We start from the raw sequence: 19,644 nt of genomic DNA on the forward strand, positions 1-19,644 counted from the left end.
GCGCCCCAGCCGGCTAACCCCCAGACTTCAGCCGGCTTTTCCCTGAGCCCCCCGCCACCCCCAGCACGGGAGAAAAGCGAGCAAGCTTCCTGCCCGAAACCGATCCACTCACCAAGTTGTTTGCCATTGGGGCTGAAGTCCACGGAGGTGATGGCAGCTTTGTGGCCTTTAAAATAACGCTCCAGGACCGGGTCCTCCTGGGAAGGAAAGCGGTCAGGAACTGAGAACAGGTGCAGACCTGGAACTTGGTGTGTGTGTGTGAGGGGGGGAGATCGGGGGTCCACGCTGCCTCACTCCCCCCGGGGTCCTCCGGGGCTCGCCGCGTCGGTGGGGAAAGGAAGGAGGACCCGGGGCGCCGCTCCCCAGGAGGAGGTAGCGCCCCCGTCCGCGCCGCGGCCCCGCCCACCGCGCAGCCCGCAGGTACCAGCTGCGGAGGTCGGGACGCAGGTGCACCGCCCCGTCTTCCGGGGGTTCCGCGGGCCACGGAGCTCTCCCCGAGCTCAGGGATGCCCCCACCCCCGGAGCGGCGCCCGCAGCCGCGCCAAGCCCGTTCGGCTCCCCCGGGCGCCAAGTGAAGAAGCACCGGAGGCGGGGAAGCCACATCTGCCTCCACGGCCCGCCGGGTACGGGTTGTGGGGCTGAACCCGACCCGCTCCGGGAAGAGGCTCCTTACCGAGGAAGAGGCCATGGGGGAAGCGGTGGGCGCCCCGGTCCTGCCGGAGCCGAGAATCAAGGCAGGGAAGAGGGAGGGGAGGGAGGGGGACCGTGCGGCGCCCGGAACCGTCGGTCCAGAGCGGCGGCGCCTCCCGGTCACTACAACAACGGCGGCCCAGTCAAACCCCGCGCGCCAGGCGTGGCCAGCCGAGCGTCGAGAGTCCGCGCGCGCCGCCGACAGCGTGCCCAGGGCGCGGGCGGGACGCTAGGGGTCCGTGGCGGTCCACGCCCAAGCTGACGTTTGCCAGCCCAAGCGTTCCTCCCAACCTCCCCCGCCTCCGCCCGAGCTCGATGCCAGGAATCAGGCCGTGACCCCGGCGGATAAGGCATCCGAGGAAGGGAGGGGGTGTGAGCCTGAGATCGATGCAATCGGAGTTAGGTTGCACCTTAAAGAGACCGCGCCGCCCGCTGGGCTTCCGGTTGGTTACCGCTTCTGACAGGAGAGAGAACTTGGATTTCAAGAGCAACAGCTTTCCTGTCAGTTATTGATATATTTAGAAGATCTAAGTCCTTGGAAGAAAGTTTGAATGTGGCTAACTGCTGCTTGCACCACGCAGAACACCTCGTGATACACACAACACGTGATGAATGGCCATTTTACTCAGGTGCTGCCCCCGCCACCCCGTGCACGCGCTTCATTAAACCCTCGTATTTAAAGTCTTCAGGAAGACTTAGAAACGTGTATTGTTTGTCAGTAGACGACACAGGAGCAGTAACCATTTCTACAATAGGGCTTTTATACATACTGTAGCCGGTGCTTCAGTAGCATCATGAACTTGGTAAAGTTTACGAAGTATTATCAGTGTTTGAAAATTATAAGCCACACCGAGAGAGCTCTTCCAGTTCCTTTAAAACACTCGCGCAGACACACAGAAAACAAAATCTGCCTTAAAGCGCGAAGGATCCAGCTGAAAGTTACATATAGAGTAGTGATCCTTAACTACGACAAAAGGGAATAGTAGACTGTGCGATACATATTCTGTGTAAATGAAAGGCATACTACATACCTTAATTACAGGTTCTCTAACTCGTATGGTGATTTGGCTTAGTTATAATGACTTATACACGTGGCAATTAAACAAGTAGAAAATGACTTTAGACTGAAGATCAGTATTACTTTAATTCATAGCTGTTTGTTAAGTGTCTGCAGTATCTCTAGCCTTGGGGGATGCAGTGATGACTGAAATATTTCCCCTGCCCTTAAAAACTGTATCATATTTTAGTATGTTTAATGTTGATTTAGGGGTTTTGCTCCCAGAGATACTGATTCAACCAAAATGGGGTATGGTCTCTGGCCCTGCTGGAGGAATAAACTCCTTAGCTAATTGCTATGTGTGGTGGTTAGATTCATGTGTCCCCCATAAAACTGATTGTGTTGTCAGGGCTTGATCCCCAGCTGGTAGAAATTTGGGAGAGAGAGTCTTGCTGGAGATGTGTTGCTCAGGGTGGGTTTTGGAGTGTCATAACCCATCTTTCTTCTCGTGAGATCTTAGCTCACTCTCTTGCTGCTCTCTTCCACTGACTGTGGCAGGAAGTGATGTCCAGCCTCTGCTCTGCCATCTTTTCCCTGCCATCGTGATGATTCCCCTTGAGACTGTAAGCCAAAAATAAACCCTCTCCTCCTATCAGGTGTGTTGTTCCAGCCACAGTAACCACAACACTATTGGAGTCTTAGATATTACCTACGTACATTAACAAGAATTGCTCTAATACAAGAGATCGTGAGTTAAAGAGTTTTTTTTTTAATTTTTTATTTATTTATTTATTTGAGAGCAACAGACACAGAGAGAAAGACAGATAGAGGTAGAGAGAGAGAAAATGGGAGCGCCAGGGCTTCCAGCCTCTGCAAACGAACTCCAGAGGCGTGCGCCCCCTTGTGCATCTGGCTAACGTGGGACCTGGGGAACCAAGCCTCGAACTGGGGTCCTTAGGCTTCACAGGCAAGTGCTTAACCGCTAAGCCATCTCTCCAGCCCAAGTTAAACAGTTTTGCTGCCGGGGAGCACCAGGAAGTCAAGAGTGTAGAGCATTTGCTTAGAGTGCACAAGGACTGGGCTTGACCACTAGCAGAGGGCAGAGATAAAATGAGCACTGGTACCATAGTCATGTGGACAAACTCTTCTGTGATTCCTCAGAAATCAAGCATAGTTTAATTGTGATCCAGCAATTCCAAAGCTTGGTCTGTCCCAGAACATTGAAAGCAGAGACTCAGACACACTTGTTCACTGATGCTCTCAGCAGCATTGTTCGCAGTAGCCAAATCCTAGAAACAAGTAAGGACCCAAACAAGGAATAGGTAAACACAATGTGAACTGTGCAGAAAAGGAATATTATTTAGCCATAAACCACATGAAATTATGATTTTATATATATATATATATATATATATATATATATATATATGCATGTGGATTTTTCAAAATGCTTGAATAAGCCAGACACTAATGAATGTATATTGTGTGATTAGATTTACATGAGGGTAGAAGTATAGTCAGATTCTTGAGACAAAAGTAGAGATTACCAAGGACTGGGGGTAAAAAAGAATGGGAAGTAAATGTTCAATGGTTCTGAATTTTTGTTTGAAAGAATGGAATTTTGGAAGTAGTGGTGGTGGCAAAACATTGTGAATGCACTTAATTTCAGTGGCTTATAGTTAAAATGATTAAAATGGCAAATTTTATCTCATGGTTATTTGCTCACACACAGTGAAATCCAGGAATGTTGGAAACTGAAGAGTCATGAAGACCTCAGGCTCTCACAGGGCTCTGATCTGTCTGATACTGAGCACAGCAGATTAAGAGCAAAAGGAAGGAGGAAACTGAAGATGTAACAGAAATTAGCTCAGAAGAAAAAAAAAAACTGGAGTGTAAGGTTTTCCTAAATGTTTTAGTAAAATTTTAAAGACTATTTTCAATGATCAACAAACATGTTTATTTTTTAAAGAGAGGCAGATCAAAAAGACAGGAAGCAAGAATATCTACACAGCACTGGGTATCCATGGTAGCTATATCCAACGGCTATTTACTGAGTTCCTTTTGTATCAGTAATTCATTGCTATGTAACACCAGCTAGATCTCAATTTAAAAAATAGTTTAGTTTATTAGTAAGCAGAACATGTTTTTAATTAAATATAGGGGAGCAAAAGTACCTATTGTCCCCTAATCTTTGTCATATCTCCAGCAACAAAAGAAAGCAAAAAAGAGGTGTTCTATGATTTGCTCATCACAGCATTCTTCCATACATTTATTCATCATCTGTTCTATTTTATTTCTTTACTTGTTTGTTGTGGTAGGTGGAGATAGGACCCCAGACTTTGTGCATGCTAGGCCAGTGCTTGACCACTGAGCCACATCCCAAGCCAACGTTTATTCATCATGATGATCTTACTAGACATGTGCTGTGTTAGTACCATTTCCAGTTTTCTGATAAGACAGGGCAGAGACATTGTTCTTGCCCAAGGCATACAACTCAGAAAAGACAATGCTGAAATTCTCAGACACCCAACAACCTGCTGTCAGAATCTCCTCTTGTCACCATCATGATGCCTTTTGCATGACTGCAGAGACTTTTTGTTCATTTTGAAAGAGGACTTGCTGCCAGGCCCAGCCTAGCTTGGGACATGTGATTCTCCTGCCATTACCCCCCAGATGCCGAGATTATAGCCATGTACATCATGGACAACCTTACAATTACACCAGTGTTGTAAACATATAAATCTTTGTATCCTAGTCAAGGGTTAATGAGTTTCCTAAAATTCTCCCTGATTTATTTCTCCACGTGACCCCTTCCATAGTTTTTCTCCATATTTGGTTTTTCTCTTGTCTGCCTTTCCTCACTTTTGCCACTGGCAGAAGCACACCTATAGATGTTTGGAAGTGTGTCCAAAGTTGAGGAAGTATGTTGTAACCTCAAACCTACCTGAGTTCATGCAGTTCTACTTGTTACAGTGATTATCTGGGACTTCTCAGAATGACCAATTAGCATTAATATCGATGTAGCCATGGGCAGAGACAATATTTGTAAACACACAAAGGTATCTATTGAACTCAGCTTCTCATTGCTAGGACAAAAATCCAACCAGACGCAGTTTATAAGAGGAAAAGGATTTGTTTCAGGTTAACAGAGTCCAGGGGAATACCACTAACAGCAGAAACAGTGGCTCAGTTTCTCAGATCCAAGCAGAGAACTTCAGCAACTGGCAGAGCTCACACTGCTCTGCACACACCTAGTGTGGCTGGACTCAGATCTGCCCCAGACACACCTTAGGGCTGGACTCAGATCTGCCCCAAACACACCTTAGGGCTGGACTCAGATGTGCCCCAAACACACCTTAGGGCTGGACTCAGATCTGCCCCAAATACACCTTAGGGCTGGACTCAGATCTGCCCCCAAACACTCCCTAGGGCTAGAATTAGATCTGCCCCCAAACACACCTTAGGGATAGACTCAGATCTGCAGCCAGTGACACTCCCCTTCTAGCAGGGATCTGTCTGCTAGAGACTGAAATTGCAAGCTCAATATTAATAAAACACCCAGATTCGTACATTCAAACTATCACATTCAAACTACCACAATATCTTTGAAGACTGCATACTAGGCAGGGCAAACTGACCTTTAGTTAGACCTTATTTTCCTCATCCTCCTCAAATCATATATTGAATTTATTTACTTGAGTTTTGTAAAGGGTTGTTTTTAGTGCTGATCATTTCTAATTTAATGGTCTTCAATGTTGGAGATTTAGGCACAAAAGTGCCACCTGCTGTCCATTGTTCTGTATGGCACTTGAATAAACTGCAGTTTGTCTCTTGGTATAACTACTCCAAAGTTGAAGACAGTTCACAGAGAGGAAAGGCTTCAGACAGATTTGAATCATCACTGTTAGTACGTGTTGGAAGACTGTGAATGATTTATCTTGGTTAACATTTAGTCTCCAAACTCAGTCAATTATGTCCTCACAATGTATATATATTTTTAAATTTTTTGTTCATTTTATTTATTTATTGGAGAGCAACAGCAAAGATTAAGAGGGAGGGAGGGAGGGAGAGAGAGAGAGAGAGAGAGAGAGAGAGAGAGAGAGAGAAATAAAGAAAGAATGGGCACATCAGGGCCTCCAGCCACTGCAAACGAACTCCAGATGCGTATGTCCCCTTGTTGCATCTGGCTAATATGGGTCCTGGGGAATGGCGCCTTGAACCGGGGTCCTTAGCCTTCACAGGCAAGTGCTTAACCTCTAAGCCATTTTTCCAGCCCAGAATGTATATTTTTGATCTTCCTTTTTTTTGGGCCTCTGAGGCAGAAATACTTGGAAATTCCTGTGCATGTCATACCACAGGTCCTGTCTTTGTTTTGTTTTGTTTTAAAGGTAGGGTCTCACTGTAGCTTAGGCTGATCTAGAATTCACTGTGTTGTATCAGACTATCCTTGAACTCACAGCAACCCTCCTGCCTCCTAAGTGCTGGTATTCAAGGGATGTGCCACCATGCCAGGCTATACCACAGATCTTTAAATGTCTTTAAAATACCACATCCAGTTTCATATATAGCTACACATAGCCCTTAAACTATTGTACTACACATATCCAAACTTTGGAGGCTTTTCTAGAAGCTTCCAGAGCTGGGAATGGCTATGCTTCTTTCAACTTCCACACAAAGAAACCTATCTCAGGAAAGACCCTAAAAAGACAAATCTATGTGAAATTATGTGCTCTGGATCTATTCAACCTTATAAACAGGTAACTTTTCTTTCTTCCTTGGAGTGCCTATTTAAAATTCCACTTGGCACTCTTACATTGCTGCACTACACCTAGATTATGTCTCTACTAGCCATCATTGCGGTGAGGGGTCAGCCTGGGTAAGAACTGTGTGGCCTTCATTTTGTGTGTGAGTGTCATTCTGTAATTACTACAGTGCCTAGCAGAGGTACTTAAGAAGTTCAAATGCTGATTTGAGGAGTTAGAACTCATTGCATGAAATAATTAATTAAATCAGTTATTACAAACACTGGTAGAGAAGTAGTTTGTAGTAATTGAGTGAGTTCAAGGCCACCCTGAGACTACATAGTGAATTCCAGGTCAGCAAGGGCTAGAGTGAGACCCTACCTTTAAAAAGAAGAAGAAGTAATTATTGATGAAAAAAATATTTCATTAGGGGTGATGAAATGCTATGGAGGTAGGAAGTGGCAATAATTCAACAATCATACTTAAAATACTGATTTAGTGGGCTTTTCAAGTATTCTGAAGGACTAGTTGAAATTTAGATTTTCTTGCCACCCTAGAGCTTCTATTTCAGTCAAGCTGGAGTGAGGCCCAGTAGTTTGCATTTAAACCAGCGCAAGTCTCAAAATGCAGTGGTCATGTTACAGGTGAGCCGCCTGGCGATAACCAGAGGGCTGAGCAGAAAACAGAAGAGAAATGGAAGATAAGATGGCATTTGCTCCGAGTTGGGTGAAGTAGGAGCGAGGAGCGATTGTTTAGTGGGCATGGAGGTTCAGCTTGGGAAGGTGCAAACACTGAGCAGGTGAGTGCAGGTGCTCGAACATACACAGCGTCCCTGAGTGATGCTCATGAAGATGGTTAAGTGGGGCAGGAGCAGTGGCTCAGCGGGCAAAGCACTTGTGTACAAGTGTGAGTTCCTGAGTTTAGATCTCCAGAGCTCATGTGAAGCCAGATACCATCCCAGGAACATCTGTGATTCCAGTGCACCTACACAAGAAGGGAGTTGGGTGAGAGATGATTGCCCAGTAGCTTGCAGGCTAGTTAGGCTGGTAAAACACAGTGGCGAACAATGAAAGACCCAGCCTCAAACGAGGAGGGCAAGAACAGACACTGGAAGTTGTCCCCTCATCTCCACATGCCCACTGTAGCATGCGTGTGCCTGCATGCACACATGTGAACATGTACACATGCATATACATAAGGTGGTCAAATGGTTAATACTGCATTGTGAGTATTTTGCTGTCATGAAAAATAAGGGACGGTGTCAAAAGGGACGAGCACACATGGGTGAAGGTGTTATTCATGAGGTGAACTCCAATGCAATGGTGAACACTGTAGGAATGAAGGTGTTGCAGTCAGGTTCACATTGCTGGCAGAAAACACCAGACCAAGAGCAGCTTGTGGGAGACAAGAGTTTAGTTTGGCTTAAAGACTGGAAGGGAAGCTCTATGATGGCAGGGGAAACCCGATGGCATGAGCAGAGGATGGATATCACCGCCAGGGCAAAATAAGAGGGACAACAGCAACAGGAGAGTGTGCCAAACACTGGCAAGAGGAAACTGGTTATACCACCCATAAGCCCACCCCCAATAATACACTGCCTCCAGGAGGATCCAATTCCCAAATCGCCATTAGCTGGGAACCTAGCATTCAGAACACCTAAGTTTATGGGGGACACCCGAATCAATCTACCACAGAAGAATTCTGACATTGTTAGAGCAGTGGTAGTAGGAGTGGAGAGAGAGGAAGAGGGAGGGAGAGAGAGAGTTTTATTTTCTGCAGGTGTGAAACGCCTAAAATGAAGGGAGGGGGCATAAAAACCTGAGATGCTGTCCTTGGTCCTGAACCAATAATCCTTGTTGGCAGCTGGTTCTTGTCTGTCTTGAAAACTGGCAATTCTTCTTTTAAAACGTATCATTAATTTTTAACCTGTTATACAATGTTGTAGATTTACTATCTCAGAAAAAACAGAATTACATTTTACTTAGTCAATTCCATGTACCTTTGCAATCGTAATAGGTTTCTACTTATAAGAAAAGTTCTCCCCTCTCTCACTAGAAAAGCATGTCTCCCTTCCCTTTCCGTCCTAATTTTAAGATAATGCATGGGGAGTTCAGCTACGCAAAGCATCAATAAGACTGCCCAAATAACTGAATAAAAGGGATGGGAATGAAAGTAGAATTAATGGTGGCTGGCAGAGCACTGCTGAAATGTCACTCCTCTGGGAGAGCTCCTAGGTCGCCCTGCTCACTGTGACATTGCATTCTAACGTACCCCATTTCCTTTTCCGTCATAGTGCTTACTGTGACCTCTGCCTTGAGTGTTTTTCTCCAAAATCTGTTCATATCTTACTTTCACTCCATTTCATTCACATCAGCTTTTCTGAAATTCGTGCCCTTCTCATTTTATATCACACATCCTTCTATTTTTTATTCAAATCCACATCCCTTCTATCTAAAAAAAAATGTCAAATAATTTGGATAGATTTCTCACCAAGGTAGATAGATTAATTGCCAATAAGCACATGTGAAAAGTTCCAGTATCATTAGTCATCTGGGGAAATGTAAACTCAAACTACAATAAGATATCATTACATCACATCTGCCACAATAGATTTGGTCCAAAATACAGATAATAATGAGTGCTGGTGAGAATGCAAAGAAGCTGAAGTCCTGATAAGAGGCTTGCAGGAATGTGAAATGGTACCGCAACTTCATATCTAGGAACTTGCTGGGTCCTATGAAAGTCTGTGCTTAACTTTTTGTGCATGGTCTCTTTGGTTAGTAAGCTGTTCAAATATTTAAAATTTACATATATGACCATATAAGTGAGATATTCTACTCCATAGTTTTGGCCCATGATAAATGAAATAATTGAAAATAGATGAAGCATGGATATGTCTCTTCCACAGCTGATGGGACCAAGGAGACATTTTAGAGGAAGGAGTGACATGTGTACTATACTCACTGCCTGCCTGAAAACCAGCGCCAAGGACATGTCAACATACATGCCAATCATTCAAAACTCAACAAAGAAGAAATCCAGAGGCTACAGAGAACTCAAGTGCTAAACCAACTCAGAAAACATTGATAAAGAAGGGGCAGAAAGATTGTAAACACCACAATTACAAGGTGGGTAGGAATCTCTGGAGGCACAGTCCCCCTCACAGAGACTTATTGAAGCCTTCCTGGCCCCATAGTGGATGGCAGTAGTCCCACTGCAGAGGGCCCTCAGTGCAATAGGGGCAGAGGAAAGGGGCATAAGAGTATAACCTTTTAAAAAGTATTAAAATCTCCCTTTACAAAACAAAACAAACCAGGGACACACGTGTTCTTAGCAACATTTCAGTTCCCTAAACTGGAAACAACCCAAATGTCATGAACTGATTAATGGCAAACTGTGGTTCATCCACAAATCTAGCAAAGAAAGAAAGAAGAAAGAAGTGAATTACTGACCAATGCTACAATGTGGATGAAACTTGAAAACATTATTATATTTTAAGAGGTAGTAATGTATGATTCCCCTGTGGTAGTTTGAATGGATGTCCCCGAATAGATTCAGTAGTTATATTAAAGGTTCTCTTGGATTTCCAACTGCCTGGCTAGAAGATGTGTCACTGTGGGTGGACCCTAGGGTCCAGCTTAAGGTGTGTTTGGGGTGGATCTGGACTCTCCAGTGAAAGGTCTGCAGGATGCTTGGGCTCTGTGTGGCTCCCGAAGTGTGCTTGCTTATGGTGCTGCTGGTGGTATTTCTCTCTATGTGGACCTGTGAAAAGGGTCAGCTTCTTCTGTCACTATGGAACTTCCCCTAGATCTGTAAGCTTCAATAAATGCCATTCTGCCATAACTTGTGCCTGGCTTGGAGGTTCATCCCAGCAACATGTAGCGACCCTTACACCACCCATATGAAATGCTCAAAATATGAAAATCCATAGAGACAAAAAGTGATTTAGTGATTGTCAGGGACTGGAAGAAGGACTGAATAGTGAGACAGCTCCTAATAAAAAAAAAAAGGGTCATTCTGCTGGGATGTGATGGACCAAGTTTTATCAGCCTTCCAATGTGCAGTGAAGATCAGTGGCTCTCCAGGATCCTCCAGGTCTTCAGTGCTGGATTGGGACTGCTGAGACATCCAGCCATGTGGATCAAGCAGCTGCAGGGTTCTCAACTTTCAAGCCTGCAGACAGCTAGTAGTTGGACTACCGTAAGCTAATCTGATTAAACACCAATTTATCAGTTCTGGTCCTCTAGAGAACCCTGATTAACACATGGGACAATGTAAATCTGGAATTAGTGTAGATAGTTTTGTAACTTTATGAATGTACAAAAAGAACCACTGTTTATAACACAAGAATAAGAAACTTTTTCTTTAAAAGGAATAGATGGCTGGAGAGATGGCTTAGTGGTTATGGCACATGCCTGCAAAGCCTAAGGACCAAGGTTTGATTCTCCAGGTCCCACATAAGCCAGATGCACATGGTGGTGCATGCATCTGGAGTTCATTGGCTTTGGCTAGAGGCTTTGGTGCTCCCATTCTCCCTCTCTCTCTCTCTCTGTCTGTGTGTTTCTCTATCACTCTCTCACAAATAAATAAATAAAAATAAATCTTAAAAATATAAAAAGTATTAAAAGGAATATAAACTTTGGTTATAGCTTACATCTGAAAAGTCCTCTGCAGGCCTGTGTGTTAGTGAATTCATCCCCAAGCTATGGCACTATTAGGAAGTGGTGGGACCTTTCAGAGGTGGGCCCAGCAGAGTATCTTAGTTCATAGCAGGGCATGTCCTCAAAGGAGTGTGTGAGACCCTGCTCCTTTCCTCTCTCCATTCTCAGCCATAAAGTGAGCAACTTGCTCTACAACCTGGCCCCCACACCATGATATGTTCTGTGGCACAGGTCCCAGATCCAGAGGCAGATCAGTCAATGGCAGAAGAAGCTGGGGCCCATTCATGAATCCAAGCCGAGAGAAACTACCATCATCCCGCAGAGGATAGCAAAAACCAAGGAGATAAACCACTCTTCGCACTTCAGCCAGGGCTCAACTGAAACCTTAGAGGAACTGGGGAGATGAGCAAGAGTGCTGCTTCCATGGCGAGCCTGACAGCCCGCACCGGCATGATGAAGACACTGAGGATACTCATGATGTACCACGGCAGAAATGCAGAAGCTCCTGAGAGCTTGCCGCTGAAGTAGACTTAAACCCACCAGGGCTCAGGAACTTTTGCAAAAGAGGGGCCAGAAAGATAGTAAGGGCCCCGGGTTGGGAAGGCGCTGCCCCTCCCCCACGGGGACTGCTGCTCTCACCACACATGACCCACAACTCTTCGGGGAATACCAGCAACAGCACTGGAGGGGCCCACAGTGGAATGGGGCAGAGAGGAGGGAAATGATGGCACCAGCACATGATGTGTCCACACAAAGCATATTCTTTATAAAAAATGCAAAAAAAGTAACTTTAACCCAGACATTCTGGATCTAGAATCTTCACCCATAATTACTGTTACAGGTGCTACAACCATGTCTAGACCAGAGTACACTTTAAAAAAAAATGTACTTTTCTGTATAAATAAATAGCATGTTAGTTCGGGCCCCCCAATCCCCTTTTATTCTGTAATCTTTGCCATTAGTTGGTATCCCACTGTCTGAGGCAAACCCACAGATATGTTTTGTTTGGTCACTTACATGATTGACTATTTAAAAATATTTCAAAATCTATAGATGTGTCGAGTATTTAGTCTGACTCATTATATGTCTTGTTGTTAGTGCTGTATATGGGCTCTTGCATATGTTTAAAGCATTCTTCTGGTCCTTTGTATCAGTCATGAAGACCAAGGTTAAACTACTGTAACCAACAAACGCAACATTTCAGTGCTTAAAACAAGAAAGTTTCTCTCTAAAACTGTTCCATCTCCACCAGAAGCCACTGAGGGGCTCGGCCCCCTTGTCCTCATCTTCTTGGCATCAGGAAATGGGTTGTCAGGGCAGCCACTGTAGGAAGTGGGTTTTGGTGGCTGACAGCTGGAAATGAGAACTGGTGATGCTGGTAGTGGCTTTCTAGGGTTTCATTGGCTGAAGAAAGTCGCATGTCTGATAAAGGACTATAATTTCCCAGTGATCAATTGGGTTTAAAGCTATACAATCTAGGGCTGGGGTGATTGCTCAACAGTTAAGGCACTTGCCTACAAAAACCAAAGGACCGGGGTTCAATTCCCCAGAACTCTCATAAGCCAGATGCACAAGGTGGCACATGCATCTGGAGTTTGGTTACAATGGCTAGAGGCCCCAGTATGCCCATTCTCTCCCTCCCTCCCTCCATCTCTCTCTCGTAGATAAATAAAATATTTTTAAAACAACCTTTCCTACGTGAAAAATAAGAAACAGATCTGTGGCTGGAGAGATGGCTTAGCAGTTAAGCACTTGCCTGTGAAGCCTAAGGACCCTGGTTCAAGGTTTGATACCCCAGGACCCACATAAGCCAGATTCACAAGGTGGCACATGCATCTGCAGTTCATTTGCAGTGGCTGGAGGCCTTGGTGCACCCATTCTCTCCCCCGCCTCTCTCTCTCTCTCTCACTGACTCTTTCTCTTGTTGGTCGCTGTCAAATAAATAAAACAAATTTTTTAAAAAAGAAACGATCTGCAGTCCTAGAACTCAGAAGGCAGAAAGAAACAGATGATCATGAGTTCAAGGCCAGCTTCAGTTACACAGTAAGTTCAAGACCTGGGTTATATAGCAACACCCTGTCTCAGAATAAATAAATAATGAAGAAAAGACAACAAAAAATGTGTCAGTTTCTCAATTACCTTTATTCCCCTATACACTTACCATACTCAAAGCTTTGATTCCATTCAACCACTGTATATGGCAGGAAATGCACAGTGATCTTTGGTTTTGGACATGTCACAGTTTAGATCTGGCATGTCCTGCAAAGACTTACATGTTGAAGGTTTGGTTTCCACCTGGTGGCACTATTGGGAGGCAGTGGAAATTAAGAAGTAGGATCTACTTGGAGGAAATGGATTATAGCAGGATGCCATTGAAAGGGATGCAGATTGAAGTCAGATCTTTCCTCTCTTTGCTTCTGGCCACCTTGAGGTGAGAAGTTTCCTCTGACACATGATAGTCTGTCTCACCACAGTCCCAATGGCAATAGGGCCAAGAGACAAGGAACTGAAATATCTGAAACTGTGAATGGAAATCAATTTTTCTTCCTTTTAGGTTGCTTATCTCTGGTATTTTGTCACAGTGATGGAAAGCTGGCTAACACACAGGCAGAGGGTAGACACTGGAGGCAGGGGACATGGGCTTGGCTTTTCATTTTTAGATAAAAGTCCCATAGGAAATTCAGGCACATAGCTGCAAGGATTTGTGTCCTTATTACCATAATGATTGCAGACATGTGGGCTCACTGTTTTCTGAGAACACACAAGTTCAGAGAACTAACCCAGAATGAAAACATTACAACAGAGATGTAGGTGATTAGTAAAGGACTCAACTTTCTTCATGTACAAGCAGGTTTTCAAAACAAGATGAGCAAATAATTAGAAAAGCATTGAAGACTAGTATGGAGATTTTGATTTATCTTCACAAAATAAAGTTTGCACTACAGAAGTAATGCAGGTTTCGCTACCATCCTGTTCCTGGCAGAAGTATTTAACAAGAGAGCTCTTTATCTCCAACTCCCAGTGTGCTAAGGCTCAGGTAAACACCCTTGTCAGAGGAAGGAGGACAGCAGGGTGACACCTTGGCTTCCCCAGCCAAGTGGACATGGGCAGAGACTCAGGGAGGGGAGAGAAGACTGAGTAATAGCAGCAGAAGCTGTGTGATGGTCAAGGGCCTGGAGGCAAAGCAGGAAACAATGAGTAAAGATGTGTCCCTGCAGGTCCCTATAGCCCAGAGCATGGCAGCAAGCTAGTAAAGACCACAGACTTGACTGTGATGAGTTGTTGTCAATGTTCCAGTTCCAATGCATAATTCAAATCATTGGTTCTTTTTATCTTTATTTTTAATTTTCCATTTTCATACATGTGTATGTGTTTTGATTTTATTCTCTCCAATTGCCCTGTCTTATCCTCCTGTCCCTCCTATTAACACCCTTTTCCTACTCCACTAATCCCCATCTTACTTTCATGCTTTTTTAATGTTGAGTTCAAGTGGGTTGTTTGTATGATCATGGGTGAAAAGTTATTTAACATGAAAGGAGCAACTTACCACACCACGGTTGGAATTGACTCTCTTCTCCCAGCAACTATTCGCTGTCAATAGCTGCTCTAGAAGGTCTTGGGGCTTGTGTTTCCTTCCTTGGTTGATGGTGAAGTATAGACAAGCTCAATCTTGAGATGAAAACCACAGTTGCTGTAAGTTCATGAGCATAACAGCCATGTCATACCTAAGAGACAGTATTTTGCTGCCCTCCTCCCTCTCCTCTGACTCTAATATTCTTTCTACCCCCTCTTCTATGAGGTTCACTGAACCCTATAGGGGGTGGTTTGGATGTTTGAGGCTAAGGATATAATAGCCACTATTCTCAGTAATCTGGTCAGCTGGGCATCTCTGCATCAACCACTACCCACTGTAGTAAGAAACTTCTGTGATCAAGGCAACAAGCAGTGAAAATATACAGGAACAAATACAGGTATTTTGAAGGTAGTTTTATTGATACACTGTCTGTTTAACATACCACAGTACTAAGTCCCTCTCCTCCACAGGGCCTATATCTGTAGCCATAGGCTTTTGGCTAGGTTTACAGTAGTAGACATGAATTCCTTCTTGTGGGGTAGGCCTCAACTTCAATCAGAAAGTGGTTGGTTACTCCTGTAACATTCATGCAACTATTGCATGGGTATATCTCACCCGGGCAGGTCAGAAAAGTGGTTGGGAAAACCCAGGGTCCAGAGGTGGTTGGGACTGTTGGTTACCTCTCCCCCAGAAGCTTGCATAACACCTTCTTACATGAAGAAAGCCAGCTGGCCAGGTGTGGTGGTGCACACTTTCAATCCTGTACTCAGGAGGCAGAGGTAGGAAGACCACTGTATGTTCAAGGCCACCCTGAGACTATATAGTGAATTCTGGGTCAGCCTGAGATAGAGTGAGACCATACCTTGGAAAACCAAAGGGGGGAGGGAATTAAAAGGAAGAAGAAAAGAAAAGAAAAAAAATAAAGCTAGCTGGCAAGTTGGCAGAGAGGAAGCTTTCAACTCAGAACCATCTTGGTTTCTCTGGGTCTTGCAATGGAAACACATGGTATCTTCAGCAATAGGAACTTACCATCTAGTTTTGGTGGGCAACCCAAAGCAATGAAAATAGACGCTATTGTTTCAGGGGCCTGTGTAGGATCCCTGGTCAACAATTCATTGGGAGGTATCTCAGCCTTGGCACTGGTGTTTACGATGAATAACCTGTACCCTCTGGGAGCAGATTTACCCACTCACACAGCAGATCTTTGTGCAAACACGTTAAAATTGTATGTTTTAACTGGCTTACCAAGCAGGTTTCCACATGGCTTACTCACATATCCTTAGTTTTGTAAACCCATGGTTCTTGGCCAGAGGCAGTTTCTCTGCAGGCAGGGGACATTTCACAGTGTCTAGGGGCATCTGTGCTTATCACAGATGGAAATATGGGTGCTACTGGCATGGGCTGGAGATCATAGACACTGCTAAATATCATAAATGTAAAGGACAGCCCTTCCTCCATCAGAGGTCTGTCCTGCCTTAAATGTAAATAGTGAGGAATGCAGGAAATCCAGGTTGACATGATAGCACTGGCTAAAATGCCTGGAATTTGTCAAATGCTCACTTCATGTTGATTTGCCTTGGGCTGATCACCTAGGGTCCATAAAGTTTTAGTATTCAACAATTCGCTAAACTCACCTTTTATACCAAGGTTTGTATGATGGCTAATCTCCGGTTGTCAATTTAACAGGATTTAGTATCACCATGGAAACATATCTCTGGGACTGTCTTGGGGGAGTATTTCTAGATTAGGTTCATTAAAGTGAAAGGACTCACCTTAATGGTGGGTGTTTTTTTTGTTTTGGTTTTTCGAGGAAGGGTCTCACTCTAACCCAGGCTGACCTGGAATTCACTATGTAATCTCAGGGTGGCCTTGAACTCTTGGTGATCCTCCTGCCTCTGCCTCCGGAGAGCTGGGATTAAAGGTGTGCACCATCATGCCAATCTCAAGATACAATTCCTTTTTTTTTTTTGTTTTGTTTTGTTTTTTTGAGGTAGGGTCTCACTCTGGTCCAGGCTGACCTGGAATTAACTCTGTAGTATCAGGGTGGCCTTGAACACTCACGGCAATCCTCCTACCTCTGCCTCCCGAGTGCTGGGATTAAAGGCATGTGCCACCATGCCCAGCTCAAGATACAATTCTTAAAAGTAGCTCCTGTGGACTCTGAAATTGGCAAGAGATGTGACCATAATATGTTATCAAATCATGATATGCATGCTAAAGTGCCCATACCATCTTAAACTCTGCAAAGAAGAATATTGCATCCCTTTTCTGAGCTGTTTTGCTTCTATTTTCCATGATCAGATCAGGAATTTTTTAAATATTGCCTAAGGATATGAAAAAGTAATCTGTTAATATATTAACTGATTTATTACCACCAGTTATGTAATCATTAATTGATTTTTTTTTTCCATCTTGCTACTGACTAATCCTGTTGTCAGCTTCTGCAATGCTAATTTTTCTTTATGATGGAAATCCAAAACAACCACTACAAAGAAATCAGCTTCAGTGGAACCTCTGGAGAATAAGCACTTCAGTTTCCTCCCTCTAGAGCCTGGAAACCAGAGGCCAGCTCTTTTCAGCTACTTGGTGACAGATTCAGCCATCCAATTAGGGGTGAGCCCTCCAATAATCACAAAGGTGCAATTTTTACTGAAGGTTAACTCTGTACTGAGTATGGTTTTAGTCCTCAAGCTACTGATTCATTCACTCCACAAATGGGCAAGGTGGTTACATGAGGCTATGAAAAAAGTGCAGGATAGGTAACACATCTTCTTAGCCCATGTGAATAAGAAGAACAAGTGACCAAGGGTTCCCAGCTGCCAGACAGCTTGGCCCAACTGCAGTACTTGGATTGTACTTCTTTATTTATACTATTACTACTGCTGCTGACCAGGAAATCACTGTTCATTTGAACTTCACACTTCAACTGGGGACACTGCACTACATTTGCCAAGTTCAGCAACTCTGCCTTAGAACTAGGAAGAGCTGGAAAGCACATTCTCATCCATGGGGCAGCTGCTCTTCAGACCTAAAAGGGGCTTCCACAAGATACGCAGCTCCAGTGTTAACAAAATGTTGAAATTATCATAAGCTGGAAGTCTAAAACTTTACCTGGAAATCTCCCTAATTTCAAAAGTTGTACATGTATCTGGAAAACTACTAAAACTATGTGCGCCATAGAGAAGCAAAGCAAAACAAAACAAAGATCTTTGAATTGTAATGGTACTTAGGTGAGCCTCAAAATATGACCTTTCCCACCCAAACGTTAAGCAATTTGAGCCACACATGTTATAGGCTGGCCTGGAGAAATGGCTGAGTTGGTAAGGTACTTTTGATGCAAGGTGAAAATACCCAACTTTGGATCGTTCACTGCTTGGTAACTACCGGGCAGGCAGCCACCTGGTATGCCGGTGCTTGACAAGCTGGCCAGCTAGACTAGTTGAATTAGTAAACACTGGTTTCAGCATAAAAGTTCTACTCCAATAAATAAGGTAGAAAGTGACCAAAGACTCCTAATGTCAACCTCTGGCCTCCGTATACACATGTATACACACATACACATGTACCCATATCTCACCCATGAAAATATGAACATGCATGCAACACACACACCCAAAAAAGTTATAGGCAGATTGGGGTCAGTTTTGATATTGAGGTAATGATAAAAGATTTGGCTTCGCTTAACCACCACACAAGCTAGTAGGTTCTTGAGTTGAAGTAGCCTTCCCCAGCCCCTCACCCTAGCAAGGCAGTTTATTCCACAACCAAGAGAACAAACCAGATACTTCCTCTTTGCAGGGAGACAGGCATAAAGAGGGATATTACCAAAACTCTGAACTGAGTATTCCCCGTTCCTTCTTCCAAACTGTCAGGATGGCTTTACTCAACAAGAGGGCAAGGACATCCAAGGGCAAAAGGCAGTGAGAGATCTGGATTTCTGCTCCTGGGAAGAAGTCCATCCCTAGGGAAGTGCAAGTTAGATAAAAGTTAGTTGCTGGCTTGGGGGAATAGAGAGAAGTACCCAACTTCTATTTTTTTTTTAATATTAATATTGAGACTCTCATTGGTTAAAATGAAACTAAATGTCAAAGAGAAAGAAGTGGGAAGTCGATCAAGAGGGACAAATAGAACACGCTCAGCTCAGGGGTGCCAAACATTTGGTGGAATAAACAGGACATCAACACCGACCCGGGGCGTGGTGGGACGTCAGGAAGGTCGGAAGGCGAAGAGCACGCCTGTCCTCCAGAGGGCGCGCAAGGGCTTCGCTGCTCACAACCGGGTCGCGACTCCAAGAAGGAGCCTTGGCTGGGGGACCGAGCCAGGAAGAGTAAAGGGCCCGGCTGGCCCACTACCCTGCGGATTGGTATGCAATCAAAGAGACAAAGCTAGTCGCCAGTATCTGCTGTGTGCGAAATTCTCACTTTCACTTCACACCATTCTCCGAGGCAAGCATCATCACAATTGTCACAGAGACTGACCGAGCCCGGATGCTTAGCAGAACCGCTCTGCGCTGTGTCCCTGACGCTGCCGGGGTAGGCAGCTTTGGTCAATGGTTGCCCTGACTTCAAGGGCCAAACAAAGCCAGGGCAGGGCCTGTAGAAAGAGATCCAGAAATGGAAAAGATTCTTTTTTTTTTTTTCCTGTTAGGATTTGTCTTCATTTAAGAATTTCAAGCATCTGTTTAATGACTGAGGGTTCACTACCTGCCAAGCTCCAATCTGAGTGCCAAGGATGCCCGGGTGTCACACAGTGCGGCGTGTCAGGGCCTGATTAAAGGGATGGAGATGGAATCCCAGGTCTACGGTATGCCCCCTGTGTGACTCGGGGAGGGGGGAATCACATGAATCTTTTAACTCACTGCAGATGGCACCCTCAAAAGTGTTTAGCTGGGCAGCATTTCATGTGGGGATGGCTTACAGAAGTACCGGGCATGGTTAACAGGAGTGACATGAGTTCGGGACCGCTGAGGAGTTAGTCCTT

At 44.5% G+C, this 19,644-nt stretch overlaps 1 protein-coding gene across 1 annotated transcript in view; it reads right to left on the bottom strand.

Annotated features, from left to right (window-relative positions):
* Poc1b (POC1 centriolar protein B) overlaps positions 1-821 on the bottom strand; it is a 95,005-nt gene extending 94,184 nt beyond the window's left edge. The window contains exons 1-2 of the mRNA XM_012948592.2: positions 674-821; positions 113-197 (exon numbers count right to left, since the gene is read on the bottom strand). Of these exons, the coding sequence (XP_012804046.2) occupies positions 113-197; positions 674-688 (100 nt within the window). The 5' untranslated portion in view covers positions 689-821. The remainder of the gene's footprint in view (positions 1-112; positions 198-673) is intronic.
* Between the last annotated feature and the right edge of the window lie 18,823 nt (positions 822-19,644).

Source organism: Jaculus jaculus, chromosome 6, assembly GCF_020740685.1.
Source record: "Jaculus jaculus isolate mJacJac1 chromosome 6, mJacJac1.mat.Y.cur, whole genome shotgun sequence".
Taxonomy (NCBI): Eukaryota; Metazoa; Chordata; class Mammalia; order Rodentia; family Dipodidae; genus Jaculus; species Jaculus jaculus.